This window comes from Podarcis gaigeae (genome assembly GCF_964106915.1).
Source record: "Podarcis gaigeae genome assembly, chromosome: 11".
Taxonomy (NCBI): Eukaryota; Metazoa; Chordata; class Lepidosauria; order Squamata; family Lacertidae; genus Podarcis; species Podarcis gaigeae.
In genome coordinates, this window is record NC_139687.1 from 45,491,186 (window position 1) to 45,510,198 (window position 19,013).

At 44.0% G+C, this 19,013-nt stretch overlaps 2 protein-coding genes across 3 annotated transcripts in view; both read right to left on the reverse strand.

Moving 5' to 3' along the window:
* NIM1K (NIM1 serine/threonine protein kinase) overlaps nt 1–2,376 on the reverse strand; it is a 34,564-nt gene extending 32,188 nt beyond the window's left edge. The window contains exon 1 of the mRNA XM_083703626.1: nt 2,353–2,376. The gene's annotated coding sequence lies outside the window, so the exon portion shown is untranslated. The remainder of the gene's footprint in view (nt 1–2,352) is intronic.
* Nucleotides 2,377–3,897: 1,521 nt separating this feature from the next.
* Nucleotides 3,898–18,756, reverse strand: ZNF131 (zinc finger protein 131). Of its 2 annotated transcripts, none has more exons than XM_083703563.1 (7): nt 18,596–18,756; nt 15,935–16,182; nt 14,001–14,102; nt 13,369–13,513; nt 12,132–12,820; nt 8,230–8,360; nt 3,898–5,872 (listed from the first exon to the last, which is right to left on the reverse strand). In XM_083703563.1, the coding sequence occupies exons 2-7, from the start codon at nt 16,056–16,058 to the stop codon at nt 5,213–5,215; spliced, it is 1,851 nt and encodes a 616-aa protein (XP_083559689.1). In that variant the 5' UTR covers nt 16,059–16,182; nt 18,596–18,756; the 3' UTR covers nt 3,898–5,212. The 2 variants fall into 2 exon arrangements, with proteins under 2 accessions (XP_083559689.1, XP_083559690.1); XM_083703564.1 differs by having other exon boundaries at nt 15,935–16,073; nt 18,596–18,739.
* Nucleotides 18,757–19,013: the final 257 nt, after the last annotated feature.

The window sequence follows — 19,013 nt, forward strand, 5'->3', positions numbered from 1 at the left end:
TTCCACCTGAACTATCTCCACTCCTTCTTTCCTCTCCATCCATTCCAAAAATATCTCTTCTGGTTCAGCTGCAGATTTTTTGTCAATCGAATCCTTTGTGCACTCAGCAGAGTTGTTTGTTTTAGAGTTCAAGGTCATAAGTTCTTTGTTCATAGCCGTACTCTGCTCTTGCAGAATTCCCACGAGAAAGAACATTTTTTCTATTTCTGCCAGTAATTTTCCCTCTGCAGCCATTGTAATGTCTCTAGTTCCCCCTAGGGGGATTCCAATTGCTTAATAGTCCTTTTCCAACAATCCGTTACTTTATTATTTATTACTACTTTGTTTCCAACCACCTCAAATCAAATGTATCACCTTTAGTTCAGAGAGTTATTAAATAGCAAAATTCTTAACTTTAACCGCCCGTTTGACAGCTCCTTTGACAGCTGTCAAACTCCTTATTCTTTTTCCTCCAGCACCCGCACAGGACGCTCCCGGGTTCGGGGGGGGGGGGGATTTACACATAAAGTTCCAAAATTCCTCCCTTTCTCTCCAGCACAAAGACTTCTCCTGTCAAATTCATGGAAAGATCTTTTATCTGACAGAACAACAATCTCTCCACCTTAGTTCTCCGATCCTTGCTTTATATCGTTTGTAGATAGGGGGGGTGCGGACTTCCCTTTAGCACATCCCCCGGTCGTGCCGAATTCAAAGGTAAAAATTTTACAGTCCAAATTCCATTCTACTCACGGGTTGTTTATTTTCCAGTCCAAATTTTGGGAAGAAAGTCAGCGCTCTCCGGCCATGGCTCGCGGCTTCACTCCACTGAAGTAGCGGTCTACTCACAGCACCACGCCACTCTCCGTACCCTCTCCGTAACCTTTAAAAAGGCTCTTCGTGGGTCGGGGAGGGCGCTTAAGGTGCCCACCGAGTCACCAAGTCTGCAGGCTTCCACGCCTGCGGTTTCTAAGGGTCCCCGCGTCGCCGGCGCGGCAGGACCCGTCCTCAGCAGAGCCGATTCCCTCCGAAGCTCGGAGGGAATCCGCCATTCACCGATCGCGCTAACCCGGAAGTCACGAGCTATGACCCTTCCTGTTCTGCAAAACCCTTGCAATATTCTCTCTTCCACACAAACAGAGAATGAGAGGGGCAGGCTGAAAGCAAAGTGTTAAACCCAGGTTTCCCAAATCCACAAATGTGGCATTTTATTTCTAGGTATATTTTAGGCAGAGATGTCACTGCCTAAAAATATACAGTCCCTGGGTAGGTTCAAAACCAAGGTGGATGCAGAAGTGTCGACTCTGCTCACTCTTCAAGGAATCACTGTTCCTAGAAACCATGGACAGCTCCACACACAATATTCTTTCCTAAGAAAGAATTGCTGTACAGATGCAATACTAAACTATCAGGTAGTACAAAGTTCCTTGCACAAATCGGATGAAGATGAAGTTTTAAAAACTGAGGGTGGCTTGAAAGAGGGATCACCACTCATGTTATGTGCAGTCATTCCCGCTTCTGCCGCTGCTAAGCATGCATTGTTTCTAAACATATCTGAATGCAGGAAACAGCAGGGGGCAAAAGAATGCAACTCACATCATAGCAAGTAAACCCAGTCACTAAAAGAAAAATGCCAACAACATTTTGTACGTCGTTTCCTTGTGCTTATAGCTTGTACTCTTCTTCCCAATGAGAGCACTGAGCAGTAGCTGCCAGTACATTATCACACACAATGCACACACAATGGCATATCATTAAAACATTGTTAACTCATCCCAGGTATGGAAGAAAACTGTTGTCCTTGAATGAAGATGTGTAAACAGGCAGGAATCAGCAGCCAAGATGTACTGCAAAGCACTCCCACACACACAAAAAAAAATCTAGCCCAAATGGTAGTATGTTGGATTTGTACAACAGACAGCTACTTCTTTGCTTACATGTTGCTCCTGATCCTCCTTGAAAACACGCAGTGCTGCCCTCTAGCCTACTTAAGCGTAAACACCACCTTTCCTTATGCTGTAGATCCAACGCTTGATACAGCCTGTCATTAATTTTGCACACAGTTTGCAATGCCACCAAGTCATTGGAACTCCCCCAAGCTCACATATTTTTTAAATAGAGAATTCAGATATCATTGCCTCCCTGGTCCATTCTGGTGTCTTCGGCGTTACCCTCCCATCTTTTTCCAGAGCAGATTTCTGGTTACCTACCTCCAGCTTTGAGTATTTAGTTCTAGACATACAGCTACCACTGCAGTGATGGCATCAGGGGGGGAAATGTATTGGGAAGACTATTATGGGGACAAGGTCCCCCCCCCCCATTTTTTTAAGACTTGTTAAAATGTATTTTGCAGTAACAGCCCTATCCTTAACTTACCTGCTCTGAAGTCAGTCCTATGGAGTGTGAGAAGAGTTAAGTTCCAACCAGGAATACTTAGGACAGAAGCCTTACATGATGGAACGCTCTGTCACAAGAGACTAGGATTCTGCGGGACTTGACATTTTTCCGCAGGGCCTGCAAGACAGAGCTGTTCCGCCTGGCCTTTGGTTTGGACTCAGTCTGACCCTTATGTTTCCCTCCCTTTAGGGTTTTGATCTATGGGCTACTTTTAAAATGAGGCTCCATTTTAACCTGTATTTTAAATTGGTTCCCCCCCCATTATGTTTTTACTGTAATTTTACTGGTGTTAGCCGTGCTGAGCCCGGCTCTGGCCGGGGAGGGCAGGGTATAAATAAAATTTATTGTTATTATTACTACATTGAAACTCCCAGCAGCATATACTTCAATTTACAATTTGTATGTGAAAAGTGCCTTCCTTATAAGCACCCTCAGCAATGAGCGGCGGGTGGGGTACACTTTTACATCACCCGTGGCTCAGTGTAGGAGATAAAAGCTTTAGAAGATGGTGCGAGCAGTTTGTGGAGAAAGCACAAGCACATCTCCAATCACTCTGAACTCCAGGATGGTAGTGTCTTGACGCTGGCCACAGAAGAAAGTCAAGAACTGGAGTCTTCTTTTCCCCATTCCATTTGAATGCAGCCACTCTAACCCAAAATCTCTATGATGCCATTAGTTTATTTGCATTGCTTTTCCTGAGCATTCTGCTCGCCAGGCAACGGCTCACATTTTCAACACAATCACTGTTTGAGCCTCTCCACAGGCCTAGGCTTCCCAAGAGACATGGGTGTAGGGTAGTGTAGTGGTTGGTGTGTAATGACTAGGAATTAGGAGACCCGGGTTCAATTCCCCACTCAGGTCAGGAGACCCATTGTGTAACCTCATACCAATTAACATCTGTCACCTTAACTTGCCTGCGAGGGCAAAAACATGGATGCTTGCTTGAGCTGCTTAGAGGAAAAACAGGATAAAACTGCAGTAAAACATCTCCAAGGGGGTCAAAACCTTCACTTAAAGAAGCCCAATCCAACCCAATTGCAAGGCTTTCCCACGTGCTAAATACTTCTGGTAAGATCTAATGTGAAAAAACAACAAACAGGGCCAGCTCTGCCATGCAAACAGGTGCTTCAGGTGATAAGGGGATGGGGCACTTAGATCAGGGATGGGCCATCTGTGGTCCTTTAGATGCTGTTGGATGACAGAATCCCATGACACCCAACTACTGCTTATGCTGGGAGCTGGAGTTCAACAGCATCAGGAGGGACCCATCTGATGAAGGCAGGCATTGGTGTCTCAATGGTGAAGCAAGACTTTTTAAAGTGTTGGCCCAATGAAGGAGGGGAGGGTGGCATTTCAGGCAGCAAAGTGTCTAGTGCTGGTACTGGGAACAAGCTGAATGCACATATTGTAAGGACAGGATTGGCCACAGCTCCCTGAAAAGCTTACACTCCTGGACCAGCCCAACTTTTTTGTATAACATCCAAAACGGCCCTAAGAAGGAACAAATACTACATTAACTGAGAATTTTGTGGTTGGTACTGTTTTATTGTCCAATAATACTGTTTAAATATTTACACTCCTACTCTTATAAATCCACAGTTAAAACACTCATACCTATGGCTTTTAATCCCCCCCCAATCTTTTAAGCACAAGATCTTTCTGTAAAGGTTCAAAAAAGTTTAAATAATAAAACAGTAGCCTGATGCATTGAGCAGACACATTTACTTTGTATTTTTTTTAAACGCATTTTCTTTAAATATAAAATGTACCTTTTTTCTAAAAATAAAAATCTGGTGATAAGATGCCAGTGCAACCTTTCAGCCAACTCATTCCTTGCTACAGATGCAGCCAATTTTTTCCTATTATAATTGGCCCTTTAAATCAAAACAAAACTGCCCGTGTTGAACTAATCCCCCCCCCATCTTAAGTTTATTGTAATGCAAAAAACCCTGGTAGCTGACAATTGTAAACAAAATTACAAAGCACTGTACAGCAATATCTACACTGTCTCTTCTGCATTAGCTTTGTAAATGTCCTAAAAGCTTTGTGGAAGTTTAATTCCTTAGTTGTGAGAAGGCACAAGGGTTCTTTTTTTTTTTTAACAAAAAGAAAACCTGTAACACACACTGCTTCCATACCAATCCACTTCCAGGCTTAAAGACAAGGAGTGTATTCACATGTCACAGTAAACCATAGTTAACCAGTTCAGACATAGCATTTAACCAGGGACTGTGGTTTTTTGCTCTTGCTGGAAGCGTGAAGCAGGAGAGACTGCTGCATTTGCTGTGATGCGTGAATTGGATCTGTGGCTAACCTGAAGAAGATAAATAAAGCAAAGACTGCAGCTACTGCAAAAATTAATATTAGAGGGGGAAAGGGGATAAATTGTCTGCAGTCCTTATATAATCCATCTGAATGTTGGAACCTTGCTGTTTTAACACTAAACTCATACTCGGAAAAGAAAACAGAACTTGCTCCGGAAGTCTCTCCCAATGACAACAGTATGACCTAAATGGTACAATCTAGCAAAACTCTACTATTAAACTTCACACAAAGCTTGTTCATCTCTAGAATAGGCTTTGTTCCGTGGTTTTTTTGTTTTTTGTTTGTTTGTTAGGAAAGGGGGATTCTCCCCCATCCCCCCCCAAAAAAAAACTCAAGAAGGGCAGTTTAATCAAATATCCTAACTTTGGTCCACCTGTCCACTTCCCCAACAGCATCGATACAAGAGAGCCATCCATTGGTGGTGCAAACGTCATACAAGTAAATTAACAAAAATAGTTTGGTATTACATTTCCCACCCCACCCCCCAAATCACAGGTACTGCAGTCAACATTTCCTAGGTCTCCACCTTTTCCTCTTGCATATCCACTATTGGCTGAGTTTTTAAATCATCAGATTCTTCATGATCTGCTGTGTGTGCTTCCACCTCCTCTGCCTGAACAGGCGGGTTTGCTTCCAGCTCTCCTTGATCCACATGTCCCGATTCTACCTGCTCTATATCAGTTTCCTCTATAAGCTGCGCCTGAACCTCTTCCATTTGTAACTGGTTCACATGCTCCACGTCTAGCTCCTCCATGTGCACTTCAGCACTTTGCTCAGTCTGAATGTGCTCCACTTCTAAGTAGCTTATCTCCACCTGCTCTTGTAGCTCCGCTATTTGTTCACCTTTCACTTGATTATTCTGTATCAAATCCGGATGCACCTGCTCTACAGTCACTTGTGCTGGATCCACCTGGACCTGGATTACGGGCAGGACATGGACTTGTTCCACTTGCTCTATGATAGTCATGGAAGCCACTGGGTCGCTGTCCACTGGAAGAATGTCCTCGGTCACAAGCCGTTCTGTGATGTTATGCATTTCTTGCAGGTGCCTCCGCAGTTCACTGCCTTGCATAAACCACACGTCACATAAGGTACAGTGGTTGGGCTTGTCACCTGTGTGTATTACCAAGTGATCCTTGAATTGATCCCAGCTGTTAAATATACTGTTGCAGACCTGAAAGAACAAAACACAACAGCTGTAGGAATGCTAACCAAAGTTCATTGTATGTCTTCGGATCATTCTTTTCAATTCAGCTTATTTCTTTAAAACCCCAGGTGGCAACAAAACAATTCCACTGCTTAGGACCTAACTTTCCCTGCGTCAGCCAATTGGGCTAACTATAAATCAGTTCACAGTTACAAGCAACCCACTAACTAACTAAATAATAGTTAAGGGAACCTCCAAAGGCATTATGCAGAACTGCACAGCGGATCCTTACACTGGATTAGCTCCATAGAATGAAACAACCAATGACTGTATGCATGTGCATCTAGTCTTTTGGAAAGCTATTGCAATAAGACTTATTTAGCACCTTAAACATTTTTATCATTAGTAAAATCATTACACTTCTCTCTTCTAAAAAATGTTATAGTAATGCACCTTGCATTGAAGCACTCGCCTGGCAGCTATAGGTAACAAGGAATTGGAAGCAAGCGACTGGATGGACAAGCAGAGGAGAGAAAAACTGAATCCCTCCTCTATGGCCAGCACAGAATCTAAGTGGGCTGTCCTAGAAGGGAAGCCTTCTTCTCCACGCCCATCACAGAAATGCAGCAAGTTACTGCAGGAGGGATGGGACTCTCATCCCTTCTGGGATAGCTCCCAGCAGGCTAGCAAAAATACTGCATGCTTGTAACTTTTGTGGGCTTTTTGCAAGGCTGTTTAATAGGTTCTTCTGTCCATCTTCAAATGCGCTATCACTAAGCAACTCAGCTTCTTTTAGTCTGACAGCCATTCACTCAAAGTTTGGTTTTTTGGCCTTCCTCCGTGGCATTCCCTCCCCAAGAAGGTTTTGCCTGGTTCCAACTGTTTCTTTCAGGTGCTGTACCAGACAAAGCCCTTTCTCCCAGTATTCAAGGCATTTAATACATTGCCAGCTCCCTGTGCTTATATCTTTAATATTTGGTTTTATTGCTTTTTAAAGTTGCAAATCACTCTGAAACAAAATCTAGTATATAAATATTTTAAAGAAAATAAATATAAACTCAACATGGAAAATTGTTTATATAGAGTTTACTATAGAGATCAATGCTTAAAAACATTACATCTCTGTGGTGCAATCTGCCTGTGGTCTGAGGTGCTCCCCATGCTCAGTGAGTAGTAAAGTGGTGAACTGCAGAGTAACGACATTTTTCTAATCATGACCAGACAAACATTTTGCAAGAATCTTGCTGCAGGTGTGCTACACAAAAGGCAGGACATCCTAACAGCCATCCCCTAAGGGTGCTGTCACTGGAGCACATGCCAGAAAGAGAGGAAGCAGGATCTCTTGCCAAGCAAGTGAGGGAAAGCCAGAAGAATAACGTTGATTAGTCTTCTGCAATAGCAATAAAATAAAGGGGGGGAACTGCTTCTGTGCCCATCTTTAACAACAACAACAACAACAACAACAACAAAAATGAACATAGTGCTAAAGACAAAGTATCAGTGGGGAAAATTAAACTTAGTCTTTTCTGGAACAATCTACACTTTGAAAATAGCAGTGTTACCAAAAATCAATTTCCCATTTCAAACTCACATATCTGAATTTGCAAAATCGCAAGATATTCTACTCAAATTTATTTGTTGTAATAAAAAAAACTCCAAGAATTAAAGCAAATATACAATTCTACATGAGAAAACAAGAGGGTTTTTTCATACCAAATTTGAAAGTATACTATACAATAAGCTGTAAAGATTCTCTGGATTCTCTGTATATTAGAATCCAACTTTAATCTCACAATTTGAAGAGACGTTACTAACATCATCACTCCATAAATCATCATTGCATAAAATACTGTGGGGAGATAGAACTTAATAAAGCTACAGCAGCTAAGAATAATTTCTTACTATCTACCAAATTCTAGATATGGTATAAAAACAAGCAGATACTAGGTCCAAAAACATCCCCATTGCAATTAGTCCAAGTGGATCTTCACTCACACCCCAGCATTAAATTTTAGAGAAACAACAAACTATTATATTAAAGCACTGAGAAGAAACAATACTATTTCAGTTAAAACCAATTCAGCTATCAGCATGGGCTTTAAACAAACAACTTTAAGATAAACTCTGAAAACAGAGATAATGGCTTTGACACTTCTCTCTTCTCTTCTGACACTTTAAGGGCTCCAGGCTTCTAACTATTACTACAGGGTCCTGTGTAGCTTAGCACCACATATTGCTGCAACAACCCAGTCCTAAGTGTTCTGCAGCAAAGCCAAACTGGAGATCAGCTCCCACAACCCCGCCCCGGCCACCTTGTCGACAACACAGGCGGTCTACATGGTCAAATTCGCTAGACCAGAATCACGATGGGCAAAATTACATACCTGACATTCATAAAGTTTCTTCCGTCCCTTTTTAGCACCAGCGCTGGACTGGCATGCTGTCAGGTGGCATTTGAGTGTGCTGTTTCGAGCAAAACGTTCACGGCAGTTTGGACACTCAAATGGTTTTTCACCTATCAAGGCAAATATCAAGGCATGACCAAAAAATGAAAAGCAGGTTGCCTCAGGTTCAGCTTTTTCACTGTTACAAACTCACCTCCCCACCCCCGTAATTAGGTGGGATTTTGCCAGTTTCCCATTCCCGAACGTCAGCTATCCAAGAGGAGTAGAAGTACAAGAATAAAGAGTATAGGGACTACTAAGTAGGGTTAGATCAGTGATATTAGACTACTAAGCAGTGCCATCTTTCTATCTTGTGATATTAGCCGTCTAGGTTGCTGTGTTCATAAACGGAGCAACATCCCTGATTATCCGTCCATCTCTGAAAACAGATGATCTGCTACGGCTATTAGCCAAGAACATACCTATCCCCTCATAGATTCATCTATTCCCTTTTATAGCCCACCCTTAAGAGCACAGCAAATAAGATGGCACAGGAAACAAGCACTGACATGCCCAATGTGGCTCATTCACAGGTAAAAGCAGGTAAGGCTATAACCTGAGGGTGGAACTACATGCTACCTTGGCAAGCAGTTTTCCCCAAATACTGTTTGCGAAAGTAATACAAGTGTGGCATTTGGGAGAGGGATGTTGAATGTCTCCAATCTTCCCTAGCAAATGCTGACACGGACACACACCCCAGGCCACTCCCCACACAGTCAGGTTTATGTCAAGCTTGAGAGCCCACCAGAGATGCATTTGCAGCAGAGAACTGGCACAAGAGAGGAACAGGCTCATTCAGTGCACATCTGCATTTGGCGAATCTCTCCTGCATAATTTTCCCATTCACACTATTCACCTTATAGGGAAATCACTATTTGATAACTGTGTGCTGCTTCATGACATGCAATTCTGCCCTGATAGTCATGGATTAGTTATGCATCATTTAAATTTTTTATTGTGTGTGCAGCATGCTTGTCTCCCACTGGAGCCATTGGAGGGCTCAACATTCCTGGATATAGAAGCTGAACGCTTTCCCTTTCTAAGTGACACTGAGCAGGATTTATAACTTACATCTTACTGAAGTGTTTAATAATAATAATGATAATACCCCTTGCAAATTGTGAAGGGTTTCCCATTCATCTATTGCATTATCTCCTAAACCATTCAGCAGTGCTGTGGAGAAACAACTCACACTAATACCTAGTCTAAGGTTAAACACCAAATGAAATATAATGCACACTGCAGTCAATGAACATTGTAGATCTTGATACACAAAAAGAACAGATAGGTTAAAGCTATTTATGTAACTTTCTTAGGGGCAAAGCATACTTTCCTTAACGCAGTAAGCAGAGCATTGCACAACGTCTGACTGCTGGTAAAGAAGATTGTTAACTTCAGATTGATCTCAGCTATCATTTTTATGGAGGAAGCAAAGTTCACGTTTTCGTGGTATAGAGAGAAACCTATGCAGGCACTAAAGATCTGCAAATCAAAACGTCTCTTGAATATATAATCCAGCCATTCCCGGCAATAAGGGCACTGCAAATTGAATTACAGGCAACCCTCCATTTACACACATTCAATATGTTTGTGACCACGGGCCTGCATATCACACCGAACCCGGAAGTGACCCAAAAGTGTCACAAAAAGGGGCAGAACAGGACGGGCTGTTTGCAGGCTTTTCCAGTGGTGTTTCAAATGCACACAATTTCACTGATGTGCACAGTGCCTTGGAATGTAACTCTCACGTAAATGGGGGCTGCCTGTACTGTATTGAACAATCTACCACCTAAGCTTCTGTATTTTCCCCAATTGTGGCTCTGCGTACCGGGATGCAAGAGCAACACGCAACATGAATGGAGCTGTTTTACAAACACAGGTGGTGTTTCGAAAGCCAGTGAAAGCCTTGCTGTGCAGAGCATTGCTGTCAAAGGTGGGGGGTTGAGTTCTGCAGGCACAACCACATTCATTTATGTCAGCAAGCTCTGCTCACGTTATAAAGCATAACTGGGTGGTGATACATCTAGGGCTAGGAGCATTGACCAAGCCTGGGCAATTGGTTTTATTGCACTCCTGTTCCTCTCCGATCGGTTGCTCATGCAACTTTAACACTATATACGTAATCTTTTCAAGTGCAGCCTGAGATTATCCATCTGTAAAATGCATTTAAGAAGCACTTCACAAATAATTCCTAATATATTCTTTGCCCATTCTAACTCACTAACTAGCATTAAAGCCAAAGGAAAACCCACATTATCCTCCTAACTCTTCTTCCCAATTCAGTACACTCAAAATATCCACCTGTTCATCCTTCTCCATCTCTTCTGTCACAACAAATTCTCCCCTCTCCGCACAATCCAAGGCTATCCAACTAGTTTCCCCTTCTTTAACAAATGCTATGCTTGTGTGACTCCTGCCAACCTAGCAGTTTGAAAGCATGTCAAAGTGCAAGTAGATAAATAGGTACCGCTCCGGCGGGAAGGTAAACGGCGTTTCCGTGCGCTGCTCTGGCTCGCCAGAAGTGGCTTAGTCATTCTGGCCACATGACCCGGAAGCTGTACGCCGGCTTCCTTGGCCAATAAAGCGAGATGAGGGCTGCAACCCCAGAGTTGGTCACGACTGGACCTAATGGTCAGGGGTCCCTTTACCTTTACTACACTTGTGTGATGAATTTGTGGATACACACAGTGCTATAAAGGGGGCATTTCAATGAAAAATTAGAACTGAGTTAGCCTTCTCCAACCTAGAGCCCTCCAGAGGCTTTGGATTACAAACTCCTATCAGCCTCAACCAACATGTCTATTAGTCAAGGATAATGGAAGCTGTAGTCCAAATCTCTCTGGAGGGGGCACCAAGTTGAGGATGGCTAAACACAAACTAGTAACTAAGCCAGATATAGGCCTGGGGGAGGCAGCTCAAACTTGACAGGGCCAGAGTTTTTCCAGATCAATGTCCATTATGTGTTCCCAAATCCATAGAGACCAAGTCTGATGTCATCATGCAGTATATTGTCTATCAAAGTAGAACATTATTCTGCAAAACTGTATGACTGACCAATAAACAAATAAATTTGACAATGGGTTGAAAAAGCCACATCCCCAGTACTTCCAACACTGAAGACACAAAAAGGCACATTTCCCTTCCACCATTTTCACTTTGCCAATGTGTACTGTACCTATTGAAATTGGTTGTGGGACAGGGAGACCCTTCCAAGAGACAGTGTCATTTTGATGAAGGAGCAGTATGCAAGAGATGATTGATTCCCATCCTCTAACAACCACAGACACACAACAAAACTTAGGGTGCTATCCTGCTGCTTTCTGATTGGGAGAAACATGCTAAAATCCCAGTATCAAAAAGCACAGCTAAGTAACTAATAGTGTCCTCTAAGGCCTCGGAGCAGTCCCTGATACATGCAGCGGTTTGAGTAAAAAAAAGAAGCTAGGCTATTTTTATCCTTATCCAGATCTCTGTGCAAGCAAGGCAAGCCTCAGCCTATCTTGAAAAGTTCTCTGTGCTTGTCAGAGGCCTTGGAACAGAGACTGGGTTTCCTCTACAAAGAACTTTTAATAATAATAATAATAATAATAATAATAATAATAATAATAATAGAATCAACTGACATTTGGGTGGGTGGCAAGTTATGCAGGCCAGCCTTAAATGGTTCCTAGGTTACAATCCATTTATAAAGGCTTCAATCAACATTTACACCATTCTTATTCCACTACCAATGAAGGCTGTACAAAATGTTACGGTGAGAATCACTGTGGGGAGGCGAGAACCACAAAAAGTGGTGTGAATTGTCTGCAACTTGAAGGGGGAAGGGAACTGCAGTTACTTACCTGTGTGCTTCCGAAGGTGCTCTTTGAAATGTCCAAAGTGGTCAAACTGCTTATCGCAATACTGACAGACATGTATTTTTTTGCCAGGTCTCTGCTTCTTGTTAGCACCACCTTCATCAAGGTGGTAACAGGTAAGGTGCTGCTTCAATGCACTCTCACGCAGGTACCTTTTGTTGCATAGGTCACACTTGTAAGTTTCTGTGGAGTGCGTTTTCATGTGCTCCTTAAAGTGGTAAAACAACTTAAATGTACGGTTGCACTTTTCACAGTGGAAAAGATTGTTGACGTGCGATAACTGAAGTTCCATTATCTCAATGCCTTCCACCTGCTTGCCCGTTGGATCAGATCCGTCGTCACACTCTTCCTGAATTTCACTTTTCCTCTCCCCATGGCGGAACTTGCTGGTAATATCTGCCAGGAGAGCCAAAGCAGACTCATCTGATGTACCCGTGGTTTGTATGTACTTTATCGACTGTTCAGCAGAAGCGACCTCCTCAAGTGCTTCAACGTTATTTTCTTCCATGTCGATAGCCCCTTCTGTAATCTCCACCTCAATTTCAACAGGCTCAGATTCTGCGCAGGGCAGTGTTTCAGTAATAACATTGGAGGTCTCTGCTATCTTCCTCTTTTTGGCTATACTCTTATCTTCTGCCTGATCCGATTCGGGCGGCAATGAATTTTCTTTGTTCCTAGAAAAATTATACACAACACAGTGCATAACATCAAAAGGGCAGTTCTATTGCACTTAAGGCTAACCAGGCTTCTCATTTTAACTCAGAATCCGTAGCCAGCTTTAAATGAGAAAACTGGCTATTCCAAATACAGTTCACTGTTGCTGAAGATGTAAGTTAGACCTAGTGGCAGGAATTTATGCTCCTAAAGGGAAGGAGAGCATGATCCTGTGCCCTGGGACATAGCGGGTAAGGCGGTACTTAAATCATCCTGGGCCTAAGTTGTTCAGCATTTTGTACCCTAGTAAAAGAACCTTGAACCAGATCTTTTAACAGCAGCAACTTTTGCTTGCAGCAGTTTCTATCATGAGTCTGGCTGTAGCATTCTGCAGTGGCTGAAGCTTCCAGAACAGACCCACTTATTTATCATGAAGACCACAGGATGGTGCAGTGGTCATGATCATGGAAAGCCAACAAGAAGAGAACCTGGCCAGTGCATCGAAGATGGGTAAAGATAGTTCTAACATGCCTTCCCAAGGCACAGTCCTCTGAGAAACCACACTCACCTGATTTCGAGTGCTTTAATGGCTTCCAGCATCTGAAGATACTCCGCTGCTTTCCAGACATCACTTGCTTCCTCTTCCCCTTGCACCATCAGCTTGGCGGTGTACGTGAACTCAATTAAGTGACGAAATGCCATGTTACTTACACCTAATGATAGCAAAGAACAAAATGAAACCTAGGCTTTGCAAAGAGGCTTTGCTAGTAAATACCTAAACAACTGCCTTATTATTATTATTAATTAAATTTGTATACTGCCCTTCATCCAAAGATCTCAGGGCGGTTCACAGCATTAAAAGCATTGAAGCATCATTTTCAACTCCGTTCAATTCATACTAGGAACAATAACTAGCCGGGCTATGTTTTATGGCCACTTCCTGCTGTCTGCTTTCAGCATTTAATAATTGAACATAATGTGTACATGTATTAACCCCATTCCACTTTGTTATATGATCTAGACCTAAGAACTGGTGGGATATGACTAGAATGAAACACTTCCCAGGAAAATATCTCTTAGTCCTAAACTGAAAGTATGCCTATGAGAATGGGAAGACTAGTGAAAGAGACATAGCAGGGTTTTTGTTTTCCTAGTTCTTTTCACGCAAGAGTTCTGGATCTAACAGAATCAGCAAGTTACCTTCTATCTCTACTAGAGGTTCCTGAGTGAAGTCTTGGAAGAATTTGTAGAAAAACTGGCTACAGGCAGCAAGAACAGCTTTATGGGCTTTAAAATGGTGACCTAGGAGGAGAGAAAGAACTGGATATAAATATATGTTAGATGGTCATAGTGGAGAGGAAAGCATTGTAATATACAGCCTTCTATAGTAACAAGACCAAGAACACTGCAGTATCAAGTCTTCCCACAGAGTACGTCAAACAGTAGATCTAAACACACTAGGTATTTAGACCTCTTTAGTGGAGGTCTCATTTGGACATGGTGATTGAACAATACAGGCCCAGTCAGTAGAGGACAGGGTTGCAACTAACAGATAGCTAGGGAAAATGCACTTTGTGGTTTCCTATTAAACAGCTAAGCCTCTCCCCTTCCTTCTGCTCTCTTTCGCTCTGTCTCTCCCCTGCACTAGGCTGCCAGTCATGAAACCTCCACTCACAATTTAGACATAGAATCCCAAGCCATTCTTGTGAATATGGAGGGCATGATCTGTTATTTCAAATCACCCTTATTCAACTAAGAGGTTGCCCAGTGCTAGAGAAGGAAGAACTTTGAGATCAGGCAGCTTTCAGCTGGCCCAATATGTGTCTTCATACCTCTCAGAGAATCCAAGGTGGATGCTTTTCAGCAAAGTAACATATCCAGGAGCTGGGCCAAAGTTTCTCCATCTCTGTGCTTAAGCGACACACTTCCTTGATTCAGACTGTTTTATGCACGTCTGACTAGTGTGTGATTGTGGAGGCACACACAGTGCTGAACCTAGAAGTGACCCTAAAAGGTTGGAATGGGGGCAGGGTGCAACACTTTACGTGGGCCCACAGAAATGCGTGGGGCCCCAGAACCTAACTCCTGTGCAAAATGAGGATTGCACGTACAGTAGTACCTCTGGATGCGAAGGGGATCCGTTCCAGAGCCCCATTCACATCCTGAAGCGAACACAACCCGCATCTGCAAGTCACGATTCGCTGCTTCCACACGTGCATGACGTCATTTTGAGCGCCTGCACATGCGCGAGCGGCGAAACCCAGAAGTAACGGGCTCGGTTACTTCCGGGTCACCGCGAAAATGCTCAACCCGAAGCTACTTCAACCCGAGGTACGACTGTACTGAATGTTATGAAAAAGCACATCAGGATGGGATGTGGATGGTGGCTTAGGAAGGGGGGTGCAGTAGGCTGCTCCGGGTGTCATCACTGAGGGGGGTGACTGCGGAGCTTGGCCTCCAGTGAGCCCCAGCCACATGTCTCTCTTGGGGAGTGACATGGTGGCTCAGGCAGCTGCAGGCTCCGCGCTGCCCGAAACAGCAATGGGGGGCTTGTGGACTACATGGAGGTTCCGTGCAGCATGCTCTGCCCCACCCCCGGGTGCAGGGCATTTGTGCCGCCCCGGGTGCCCAAGCAGCTAGCTACGCCACTGGATGTGGACTCTGGATGGGTGAGAGGGAAGAGAATGCAGCATCCAGTTTCTTCACAAACTAATACAGTGCACAAATCTATTTTATCAAATGATTTAGGGAAGAATTCAGCATTTCAGTTTGCTGCATACTCTTGCAAAATAGATTCAATTATCAGAAAAATCATTTTAAATTGTGAAAGGTGATGGTAATACAAATAATAAAACAAGCAGAAAAATGTTTTGCCTTCTACAATATTTGTGGAGCCTGATCTTATGCCAGTCAATTGGGAATTTTAAGTCCTGAGTTGAATGGGACTGCAACCTAGGCAGGTGTATATGTAAATGGCCTAAAGCTGTAAACGAAACAAGCCATGGTATTCGAATTTCAGTTGACCGTCACTCAGCTTCAATGAAACTGAACTGCCTTAAGTCCAGATGCCTTGTGCCTTAATTCAAATTATGGACGATATGTTTGTGAGAGACCCAGTTTGCGTCACGACATACCATCCACAATCAAAGTGATGTCTGTGAACTGATCCTGCTCCCGCTGTTCATTCAGTCTGTCCAACATTACTTTGTAATGTTCTGGAAATTCCTGAATGCATTCCATCGTCTCTTCAGCTTCCATGGCTAATAGATTTGTCTAGGAAAGATCATCAGTCGTAATGAGAACTCCACAGTCCATAGCCATAAATGGTTACAGTAAGCAAGGATATTCATCAGCAATAGGTATCCAGACTCAGAAGCGGGTCCTATAAAACGATGAGTAAAGTTAGAAGCACACAGTATTACACCTACCACATCTGGAGAAGCTATAGCAAATACAAGACTCAGTATATAAAAACACAGTGCATAGATAGCTGAACGACATTATGAGGCCCATGGTACAAGGGGAGATGAAGAACCCCAGTCACAATAGAACCAAGGAGGCCAACAGCAGCAGAGAAACACTATCAGTTGAGGGGAAAGGAAGTGATGGCAGTAAGAAAAGGTGTGGATTATTGGAGAGAAAAACACTGTTGTATGGCGGGAGATTTTGGTTTCTAGCCATAGGAACCTGAAGCACCTGCATTTCTTAACTTTTAAGGTTTTCTTTTTAAAAACTGAACAGGCTAGGTTTTCATTACCTCCTTTAACTAAGTGTTTCATTCATCAGAATCATGGGCAACATGCATTTATATTGCCAATGCTACAGACAAGAGAGCAGAGGCATAGAAAGAAAATAAATTATGCATCTGGAGCTTGTGTGGCCACAGGAGCCCAGAGAGTAGCTAAACAGGTTTTGGGGTTGCAAGCTGTACATAATCCATTAAGACGATGGATTACTGGAAGTTAAAACTAAAATGGGATCAGATTCTGTACAAGCACACACAGTACATAGACAGTATGTACATACATACAGATAAACTATACACCCACATACAGTGGTATCTTGGGTTACATACGCTTCAGGTTACACACTCCGCTAACCCAGAAATAGTGCTTCAGGCTAAGAACTTTGCTTCAGGATAAGAACAGAAATCGGGCTCCGGCGGCGCGGCGACAGCAGGAGACCCCATTAGCTAAAGTGGTGCTTCAGGTTAAGAACAGTTTCAGGTTAAGAACGCACTGCCGGAACGAATTAAGGTACCACTGTGCATGGTGGTACGATTGCCACTTTTCTATGGCTCAATTCCATACAGCTAGGAAGTATTTAGGAATGTTCATTATGTTTATATCCCCCTGTTCCTCAGTCATGGAATTCAAGGTGCCGTATGTATACTAAGTTCTCAGTGCCATCCAGGCACGGACTCAACCCAGGTCTCTTGCTTCAGCAGGGCCTGGGATCATCCAAATGAGAGATTATTTCAAATTTGTAATAGCCAGGATAACAAACACCAATTTGAAGATCCTGAGGTAAAAATAGTATTCCAGTGCTGTTGGTGCTCAAGAGATGTTGAGCTCAAAGGAGGTATGGGGCATATCAGGGCATGTTGGGGGAATTTGATGCAGTCTCCTTTATTGACCACCCCCTGCCCCCTGCCAGCAAACGGGGGAAACAGAAGTACACCAACTCCAGGAACCAATGGAACAGAAAATGAAAAATAAGAGTGGGGAGAGGGGGCCACAGTACAGGGCAGGACTTTGGATGTGTCAGGCTTCTGCCCCATTAGGATTGCTGTGTTTTTTAAAAAATCAGAATACAGGTTTCCTGTATTTCATCACCCAGGGAATCCAACTGCCTCATGCATCATTGCGTACATTTGATTTTGCATTGAAATGTCACTGCTGGGCTGCACTTCACAGCTGTTTACCATGGATTCTCTCTGTAGTCATGTGTGTGCTGAGGTTTGCAACCACGTGCCACAGGCTTATTTCTCTCTGTCAAAAAAGTATCACATGCTACATCCACTGGACTCTAATGCAAAGTTTCTCAAACTGCACTCTGCAAGCTCCATTCAGGGGGTCGATGGGAAGGCTTTGAAAGAGCTGCGAGTTGAGATTCTCTGTTCTCAGTCCTGTTTTGAAGACAAAACTGCTTTTTGACAAGGGCCAGGTTCCTTTTTTAAAAAAGGTCATTTTGAATTTTAACCACTACTAAATTATGGTTTGATGCTGCTGTCAGCTACCTTGAGTTTCTTAAATGAAAAGGCAGCTCTTATTTCCGGCAAGAAATCATAACACCTCTTAAGCTGCAATAAAAGCCCTGCTGCTTTCCTAGCTTAGAAGCCAGGAGACCCCAGGAGCAGAACGTGCCCCTCAAACAGGCTCAGAAGCATCTCTCCTTAGGAGAGCCACACGGCACTGGAGTCCACTGGGGGCACGCACGTCAATCATCGGCTAGCCAGCCAATCGCAGCACTGGAAGGTAGAGAAGCGGGCCAATAAGCTGCTAAAGCGGGCTAAGCGGAAGGCCTAACCGTCGAGGGGCGACGAGAAGCGAAAGGGCCTCCCTGAAGGGGAAAAAAGAGAACGGAGCGGGAGGTCCCCGCACTGGTCGGCGCGGGCGGAAAGACGCCATAAGGCAGCCGGCGCACAGACCGGCGCAACCCCGGCGGCGGCCCTGTCTCCAGAGCCGTTATTACGTCATCAAATCGCGCATTAAATCGATCCCTTCTCGACGCCAGCCTCGGCCAGAGGCGAGCGCCGACCTCGAGAAAATCGGAAGGGTCCGAGAAACACTCACCTGGAGGAGCCTCCCGCCCCGCCGAGCCTCCTCAGCCGCCGCTATCGCTTCCTGCTTGCCGAAAAGCGGGGCAAGCGCCGGCCAATAGCGCTACTCGCATTCCCGTCCTGCACCGCGCGCCGGAAATGGCGAGCTCGTTGACCTCCTTTACCTGCCGGGGCGCTCTAGGGAAATTGGCGGGCCCAAGTGCATGATGGGAGTTTTGAGGTGCCTGCTTTGAGCGGCTGCCCGAGTCCCATTCGCTGTGCCGCGAGATGCATGCCGGTAGTCGTAGTAGGCGCCGCGCTGCTGTTTCTGCTGCTGCCTCTGTTGCAGGTGGCAACTTGCTTGCTTGCTTTCTGTTAGTAAAAGCACTCTGCTTAATATTTGGCATCATTTTGCTATTTATGAATACGTATTGTCTAATTCTAATGGATGC